The sequence below is a fragment of the Mya arenaria genome, chromosome 5 (genome assembly GCF_026914265.1).
Source record: "Mya arenaria isolate MELC-2E11 chromosome 5, ASM2691426v1".
In the NCBI taxonomy this organism is placed as follows: domain Eukaryota; kingdom Metazoa; phylum Mollusca; class Bivalvia; order Myida; family Myidae; genus Mya; species Mya arenaria.
In genome coordinates, this window is record NC_069126.1 from 43,281,857 (window position 1) to 43,292,028 (window position 10,172).

General features: G+C 34.3%; 1 protein-coding gene across 1 annotated transcript in view; it reads right to left on the reverse strand.

The window, feature by feature from the left end:
• The window catches only part of LOC128234528 (hemicentin-1-like), a 60,971-nt gene extending 51,590 nt beyond the window's left edge, over nucleotides 1-9,381 (reverse strand). The window contains exons 1-2 of the mRNA XM_052948791.1: nucleotides 9,214-9,381; nucleotides 1,954-2,304 (exon numbers count right to left, since the gene is read on the reverse strand). Of these exons, the coding sequence (XP_052804751.1) occupies nucleotides 1,954-2,304; nucleotides 9,214-9,256 (394 nt within the window). The 5' untranslated portion in view covers nucleotides 9,257-9,381. The remainder of the gene's footprint in view (nucleotides 1-1,953; nucleotides 2,305-9,213) is intronic.
• Nucleotides 9,382-10,172: the final 791 nt, after the last annotated feature.

Genomic DNA, 10,172 nt, shown 5'->3' on the forward strand with positions numbered 1-10,172 from the left:
TAACGCACCTAATGTCCCTCTTGGTATACTTTAATGCACCGAATGGCCTTCTTGGTGTAATATTATGCACCGAATGGCCCTTTCGAAATATTATAATGCACCGAATGACCCTCACGGTATACTATTAAGCACCGAATGTCCCTCTCGGTAAACTATTATACACCGAATGGCCATCTCGTTAAATTATAACGTATCGAATGGCTCTCTCGGTAAATTATAATGCACTGAACGGCCTTTTGGTAAAGAATAATGCACCGAATGACCCTCTCGGTATACTATAATGCACCGAATAGCCCTCTCGGTAAACAATAATGCACCGAAGGACCTCTCGGTATTGTTTAATGCACCGAATGGCCCTCTCGGTAAAATAAAATGCACCGAATGGCACTCTCGGTATCTTATAATGCACCAAATGGCCCTCTCGGTAAAACTATAATGAACCGAATGACCAATAGATAAAGTAGAGTGCATCGAATGATCCACTCAGTTAAATGTAATGCACCGCATTCCACCGATTGACCCACCTAATAACCTAATTATACTGCCCTGAATAAGCCACGCGATAAAATATCTGTGTCAAAAGAGTATCTTGATAAAATATTATGGTTTGAATGAGCCACTCGAAAACATACTACCTTGAGTTAGCCAAGAATAAAAACACTGCCACCGGATAAAATATATATTCTCCTGGATGAGCTATTCTTTAACAGTCATTGGTGCTCTTGTTCATGCATGGTTATAAAATGATATGGTATTTATGTTTAACCGAAGGAACTAAATCACATATTGCATGTCATATGCTATTTCTTTTTTTTTTGATGAAATTTGAATAAAACCGACTATGACAAAATACAAGATATTCATGCTACTTTGGTGTGTACTTGCCGTTCCATTTAAGCCGGTTTAGTTTTATTTCAGATAATCATTAGCTTGCGTAGATCATGAACACACAAAATGATATAATTGATCAGTTAACTTGCATTTGAGCTGCAATAAACAAGAGCTGTAACAGAGACAGTGCGCTCGATTATTGCACGGCTTTTTACAAGAAAATTTAAGACGAATAATAAAGGACCATCATTTGCATAACATGCACGGTACTCATCGGAATTAATTAGTTCAGTGGGTTTGGTGAATGGGGGCACTTGTATAAAGTTTCAATGCAATACATCAAGAAATTCATGAGATATTGACTTCCAGAATTTATAAGTCGAATAATAAAGGTTAATTTGCATTATATGCAAGATAGAGTAAAATAACTTGATAAATTAACTATATTTCAATACTGGTCATGGTGTATTTGCTGGGATATTGTCACATGCAAACCAATAGAAGATTTTGAAAGGTTTGCATGTGGTAGGACTATTTTGAATCAAAGTTGGTATAACTAGTATTTCTGCCGAATCGAGTATACGCGATTCACATTATACACAGCATAAATGAAAGTCTTGATATTTTAACATTCCAAACGCAGGGACAGTTTATTCCCCTATTCGGGGGAGTTAGGTTCTTAAAAGTAAACGATAATAAATCAAAATTAAATTAATTCAACGGAATGCAAATAAATCCAGGAAAATAAAATGATAATAATAATAACAATTAAAAGAAGAAGAAGAAGAAGAAGAAGAAGAAGAAGAAGAAGAAGAAGAAGAAGAAGAAGAAGAAGAAGAAGAAGAAGAAGAAGAAAAGAAAAAGCAGAAGATGATGATGATGATGATGATGATGATGATGATGATGATATAAGATAATACACAATTGTCACGAAAATAATACATACTTCTTACGAAAACAATACATATTGTTACCCTAATAATACATACTTTTAAAGACAACAATACCTTTGATAAATGTGATAAAAACGATAATACATGCATTCATATTTTTTCCGAAGATAATACATACTTGTTGACTATAAAACATGCTTAACGCACTATATATGTATATATTACATACTTGTAACGACGATTGTTAAATCCCCACTGTCGTCATTTATATCTCCTTCAGGACGTACACAAAACCAAACGTCTCCGTTCATGGCTCTGGTGACGGTTCCGATGACACAAGCGTACTCCCTCCTACTGACACAGGAGCAGATAAGGTAGGACGGCGGTATTGGGTCCGTGCCACAGCCTTGTGTTCCGTACCCTACTGCTGTTACTGTTTCAGGAATGGAATTCGTATTTCTTCTATAATACGTTACATACTGAACATCGGTAAACGTAGAACACGTCAGTTGCAGGGTTGAGTTCTCTTGAACTGTGAAACCTCCGGTTGTACCGTTCCCGGACAAAGTTATGCTGAGAACTGTAATTAATAAGTAATTCAAATGTTAGTTTGATAATCAATATGCAAATTATATTTAAACGATAGTAATCCACTGAATCTAAATATGATCTATGGCTGGTCCGTACATCTTGAGCATAGGACAAAAGTATCCATTATAAAAAATGATTTGAATCCAAAACAATAAATAAACTTAGTCTGTTTGCTTGATGACCATCAAGGTACAATAGCAGATTGGAGGAGCAAGTGTGCCAGAGTGGCAAATTTAAATTGAGGCTTAAGATACATTTGTCATTTTTCGTCACATTTGCTATAACATTGTCATTATATTATGAAAAATTGTAATCATTGAAGAAAAAGAAGAAGAAGAAGAAGAAGAAGAAGAAGAAGAAAAAGGAGGATGAGGAGAAGTTAAGTTTCCACGCTGGCAGAGCAATGCTTGACCAAGAAAGCTATGTTTCGCCTCAAACTTCCAAAATTGATACCTTGGAAAAATGAAACATTATGAAAATAAATCAATTTGCAGTCAAAGAATTAAACACCAGTAGTTGTAAAAGCAATGCACATTCAAACCGGCTGGTTTACCCGGTAAAATATATTGTTACAGCCGTGTAAAACAGTTTACTGTAGCCTAAAAAGTGTTTCCCTTTTCATTTGTATTAGCAAATTTTCAAACCCTTTTATTGTCATTCTCGAACTTTATAAGGTAACTTTTGAACAGGGTTGTTTTCAACCCTGTTCAGTTTACCACAAACTCGACACTCACAACATAGCATGCCTATTAACAAGTGTCGTCTGCCCCTTTACCACCAAACATATAGTTTGAGATAGTGCGGACTATAGAAATTGCAAGTTATGTTTCCAATAACCGAGCTAGATTTGACAAAGCAAGAAGCGATCATAACGCAATATCTATTTTAATCATTTAATTTGTTGAACTTAGATAAAAATAATATTAAAGCAGTATCCCTGCGCCAGAGATGAATGAACATCGAGACGAAATCAAGAATTACTATTCACTCAAAGCGCAATATTCCATCAAGTGACACAATGATCTCATCCCCTGCTCACAGTTTCCCGGCTTAAAACACCACGTGATAGCCCACGTGGGAATAACAAACGCATGCCATTTTGACAGGCACGTACTAAAGTGTTGACGAGTTAGCTGACGATATAGAAATAGAAGAGAGTCGCTGACCATATAGACAAAGCAGGAAAAAAAGTAGTTTTGAAATTAAAGATTTTTTAAGACTAATTTTGTTTAATTTATTTTATGTTTGTGTATTTTTTTTGAAAATGGCATTTCATTGAAATGAATTGAGTTATATTTTTGTGCTGGTTTGGTGTAAATATGAGAAAATATCACGGATTTAATAACTTTTTTTAGGTGTTTCATTTACAATTATTTGAAAGCAATTATTTCAATTTTAATCAAGAAATCTGTTGTATTTTCGAAGTTGTTTGTGTTTAACAAGGCAAACATAGGTAAACTCTTGCTAATGAGTGAAGTTTTATTATTAAACCCCACACATTTACGGGGAGAAAGGCTTCTTGGAGTTTGTTTCTATGCTGTTTCAATAATTCATCAGCCGTTGCATATTATCTGTTTATCGTTCCTCCCGGGTGAGATTCCATTTTTTATGTAATATCATTTTGAAATACTATTTAAAATTTTAACAGTGGCCCTGAAAATGATCGTTTTCAATTAATAATATAGTATAGTCTTTGTTTATGCAAACATCTAATTACCAACCGGAAACGGTTTAAGTGTGTCTTTTAAATTCACCCTGGATGATCAACCAATTTCTATTTCATTTCTCTGGTTAATCAATCCTTGGCAGGCCTAATTCATATTGTAACACCATTGGATGGAATCTTATGCTGTGATTGGTTACATTCTCCATCCTGGTTTGCCTGGTAACACAGCGACATTAACTTTATTGTCAATAAAATATTAATTTGTCATTTACCATCATGTTTCAATAAACCTAGGGCGGCCCCTGTGGTTGTTCTACACGGGGACTCTTTCACTGTGTTACATACCAGCACCTTATTAATACACTCATGATCGTGAATAATAATGGTGAAAACCCGTATAAAACTGTTGGAAACTTGTTCGTATAAGATACGTTCAAATTAATGAATTTCAAACTAGCGTGTTTATATACTGCCAAGGAAATATATGTTATACATATATAGGCTGAGCCTGAAACAATTACGATGTAGATCATTTACTGATATATTTATGCTGTTCTTTTTCCCATCATGTAATGGGTATTATTTAAGATGGTATTTTAAAACAAAATACTGATTATTATCAGTTATTATACTTAAAGAAAACGTTTCTCAGATGAGTTGTCAATACTGTCGAGACATAAGGATGCTTAAGTATGAAGGTGCTGACCTTGATCTCAAAGGTAAAAACACGGATTTTGACCTTGAAATGGAAATATATGGACCGGACAAAAAAGTTGTAAGACAGACTCATATTTTTGACGCAGTTCACAATTTGCTTGCATTATGTATCGATATAAAATGTCTCAATGAATTATATTTTGTAATTTTCGTTTTAGGGCTTTTGATAAAAAAAGAACAACGGGAGATACTGTACGGTGCACAACGGCGCATGATTACAATCAATATATATCAAAGTTTCACTGGTACTGTTTAAGTAGTTTCTTAGTTTAGCCTCAGACAAAATGAGTTTAAGAAATTAAAGTTATTAGGATGATAACGTTGCAAGAAATTCCCAAAGAGTGAAAATGGTTGTAGTGTACACAACTTAATTGCTATCTATTAATAACATTAACATTGTATTGAATTTATTCTTATAGTTTGCAGATAAACTTTATCTTTGATTATATAAATTCAACATGTACCGAGAAATGACCTAAAATTGTCCTGTTAAAGGAATTGAACAAATGGGGATCAATTTGTTAAAATGCGCTCCGTTGATATCATTCTTGCAAAGTGCATACGTTCATATTGCCATCGATTAATATTCCAAATTTCCTTCCCGTAGCTCTAAAGATATCATTTTGTCATACTGTATTTCAAAAAGGCAAGATGAGATAACTCTGCAACAATGTGTTAAAGAGTTAGAGTTGTCTCCCTGTGCACAATTTACATTTTCTACTATTATTGACCAAGTGTATTCCAAAGATAAACACTGAAGTTAAATTGTTGTATAAACCGCGATTTAGTTACAAAGATACAATTTATGATCAATGAAAGTCTGTCCTCTTTAGAGCCACCCAGGCGGTTTGCGTCGAACCTTAATCGGCTGAAGACAATAGATTTATCCAAATGCCCTCTTTGCGATGTGTGCACACCAGCGGACCGAAGAAGATATAACTATAACAATCAAAGATCCAAGGGTTTATTCATGTATTTTTTCAATGCTGGTACTTACATTGTACTGCTCTTTAAAATGTATGTTCCACTACTGCTGAAAGAAAGTAACTTAACGTTAACAGTGCCGGATTGACCAATTATAAAATTACCTCAATAAAATTAGGCCACAATCTTATATTTATCACGCAAGTTTCGAATTGACGCCAATCATAATTACATTAATCTTAAATTTGAGCATAAATATCATGATGATTGATCAAAGCAGTATAGAAGTTTTATTAACTTATTTGAAAATAGTTAAATGAACTTATTTAAATACAAAAACTCAACATAGAAAAACGTTTATATATAAATATATATACGCAAACTCAAAATTATCACAGTATTCCCAATAGATGTATTTATTTTTTGTATCTGGTACGCGGACGAAACAAGTTTACGCTGCAGTACACATCAATGGAGTGTGTGTGGGTCAGCACATGTTTTTCACGTGCTACATATGCAACTGTACCATGCAGTCTTTTTAACACTGAAGTATCACATGTATAGCCGATCATTGAATTCGAAAACGAACTTTGGACAGAACGTGTGCTTTTTTCAAATATTTGCGACCAAGTAATGAAGATCGTGCTAGGATTTTGGCAATGCTAGAATGTGAACGTACACAAGCGGCCGTCGCTGGATGTGTCTCGCTTGACAAGATCACGCTTAGTACAGCGAGTAAATGAAACAGGGAGTTTGTCAGACAGGCCAAGATCAGGTGCGCCAGGACAATAACATATATAGAAGTCATCTCCGCGATCGGTTGGTTACAGCTCGGTCAACGTCGAACCGTTTACTAAGCAATAGAAGAAGGACTATCAACCGCAACACGGTGAGAAATCGGCTTCAAGAGCGAGGCATACGCTGCAGGAGGCCGTATCGCGGCATGATTCCTACCGAGCGTCATCGTCAACTTAGGCGTCAGTGGGCGGTCGACAATCGATCTCGTCGATGGCGTCTCGTGATATTTAGTGATTAGTCACAGTTTAATCTCCAGATGCTAACGGGAGAGTTCGTTTATACATGCGGCATTATTAACGCAACGCACGTAAATGCATATTGTAATAATACCGTTTCGGTGGAGGTGGTGTGATTGTTTGGGCGGCAATCAATCACTTACTCAAATCTAACCTCTTTTTCGTCCAAGGGACCCTTACTGCACGGAGATATATTGACCTAATCGTTAAATCAGTTGCCGTTTTTATGGTACCTCAGCGCCCCGAGTCAATTTTTCAGCAGGACAACACACGTCCTCATACAGCACGGCTTACCGTGTACTTTCAACACGTTTTTGTGCGTAGATACTCTTCCGTCGCCTTCTGTTTCACTTGACTGCAATCCAATAAAACACATGTGGCATGTCCAATGACGTCGTCAGTGTCTGCAGCAGCCATGCAACGCTCAGTAATTTGCAACTGCTCTTCGGGAACAGTGGGACCGCATTCTTATGAACCTAGTCCGCAAGTTGTGTGGGTCATACTCGATATTGACACAATGTAGAAACGGTCATGAATAACTTTAAATTTCACTTTTTCAGCTTTATGATTGATTTGTTACTTTCTGCATCATTTAATTAGCATAGGATTGCTGTTAGATATATTATTTACATTTAAAAAGTGTTTTTTGTGTTGGTAGTTAGATACAGTCTTATTAAGACCATTGTAGCGTCTTTTATTTACATCAAGTTATAAAGACAACTGGTGAACTCATTTCATCTACTTTCTATGATGTTTATTGAACAAATAAAAATACAACTTATGATAGATTACTGTCCAGTTTTAAAGACAATATATATAATATAATGTAACCATACATTTTACAGCTATCAAAATGCTTAAAATTTAACCTTGTTTTAAAAGGGGTAAAACTGTGTTTTTATTTATAAAATTTACTCTTTCAACTGGATGCAATTTGCTTAAGGTATTATCTCCAAATATGTACGATGTAGATCATTTATTGATATATTTATGCGTACCAAAACGCATGACATAACTAAAACGATCAAACTACAGTGTATATAAGCATGTACATAAGAACATGTAAAAAACTTGCAATCTTAACATTTAGAAAAAAATAATGTAGTAAATAAGAATATAGGTATTCCAAAGATAAATTAAAACACAAACGCCTTTGAATGACATAAACGTACACAATTGCTCAAGATCTACTTACACTCATAGCCCTTTTTAAACGGATTTCGACAGAAAACCTTCTCTTATGCGTAGATTTCACTAAATAAATAATCCATGTTTAACTGCTAAAATTATTAGATTAATCCTGTCAATTGTCAGTATGTCATTTTTGTGTTTATTAAGTTAAATAAACATTCCTGAGAGAAACATCCTTAAGTTCCCAAAACCTACGATGTAGAAATTCCAATTATAGGCCTATGAATAACGGGGAAATCTCTTGCGTTACTACAATAAAAAATATCAGGTACAGGCCGAATACCTCTATGTTCGTCAAGATCTGTTTCGGCACGATTTGGCGAGTGAAGATACATGTCGATGTTACCCGATGTTACCCGAGTTGTATTACATGGCTAATACCTTACGGCGAATGAGCAGAACTCAAAAACGTCGTAAAGGAAATTGTTGAAACTTGAAACATAGATATATAGATATATAAAAATGTGATGTTATGCACCTTCCTAGGTCCTATTAAGGCACAACCCTAATGAAAACCTTCACTTGGAACTCTTTAATTTTAATGCTTCAGCCTATGATGTTGATCACAGGACTTCAAATCTCTTGAGAGTTTTAAGGAACAGGCTCAAATCCATCCAGATGCAAATTGGTTTCTTTGTTGTTAGTAGTTAACACCTTTTACAGACGTTTATATTGAGTTTTCATTACAAAGTAATTTAATACATCTGTGCACATAAACATTAGCTCCTTTGAAGATTTCATTACTTGCATGCCCTTTGGGAATTTCAAACTCCTATCATTTTAAATAGAAACGGTAAATCATTGAGATTTTTAGCATAATGTTCCCAAAAGGTCTAAACTAATTATTTACAAAGCACTTGTCATGAACAAATATATAACTTGTTGATTATGCTTTGAAACTTCGATCATCTATTTTTTACGGGGTTAAAGCGATATGTTAAAATCGTTATATCATACGGGTATTTCAGTGCAGTTTCATTATACTTGTTAATGTGGTGATCCATAATGTACTGTTCCTGAACGCAAGTATATTTTTCTTACTCCGATAGCAAATTATTACCAAAATATTGTAAAACCAATCAATTATTCTGAAATGGGGGTAGGTAAAGTCAAGTTTAAAAAGTTGTTATTTGAAGGTAAATGTTTCATATAAATTTAGTTTTTCAATTCAGGATACACATTTAGAAATGGTCAAACTGATCATAGTTTAAAATGATGGCCATAAGGATCTTATTGCCATTAAAATATGTTAATGACAATTTATCTTGTTATCTTGCAAGCCATGACAAAGTTAATACAACACCTCTATTCCGCAATATACATAAATAATCAAAATCATTTGTCAATTAATGACGTAATTCGATACCTTGATCGCAAAGAAGAATTCCAAGATATATAAACAACTCCATATTATAACCACATGCCCGCTTCTATAAACAAACTAAACAAGAAAACTAACACAATTTGAATTCCATTAAGGAAGTAGCTACTGAATATAAACGTAAAGTTTCAGTACACTGCTCTTAAACCCAACAACTTGATATGTATTTATCTGTCAAGCCACGCTTAAACGATATTTCGCTTACAAGTATTCGCTGAGCTCTTAATGACATTGATAGTGAAAATGTGTAATGCACAAAGTGACCGATTTAAAAACCACCGTCTTTGGATAGCACTCTTTATTCTGTTAGTTTTAAAATAGTTCTAAAAACTCTATTATACAAATTAAACATAACATTATTTATCATATATCCCTTAGTCTTAGAGAAATAATTAAATGTAAGCACTTAATTAGTTGTCTAAATACGACAAACTTGGTATTGCCTTTTAACAGCAGAACACATTTAACTAATAATATTCAGTAAAGTATTAGGGATGACTCTACTGACTGAATACTTTTACACAGTTACAGGGCATCAATCAGTAAAGGTTGTTCTATATTAGTACAAACTGACCTTCAGTATAACAATATCAATATGTTACTGATCTACTATTTATCATAATGATAAATATTATTAACAAAACACAGTTTGGCAATAATTCTTGGTTTATAGATGAATGCTGTCAAAAAATGCATTTTAACTTTAAACAAATATCGCAGGTGTCGTTCAAATGAAAACAGATTGTTACCTGCTAAGGCTCGGTCGGAATACAAATATACTAAAAAAACTGTAAGAAACATACCTTGCCGACAAAATAATATAGATGTAACGTATTACATTGTGTTACTGATACCACACCGAAGGGACAGGTGTATGTATTTAAATTGCATAGCCCGTCTGGTACTTGTATAACCTGTCTAGTGCGATGTGGTATATAAAGGTC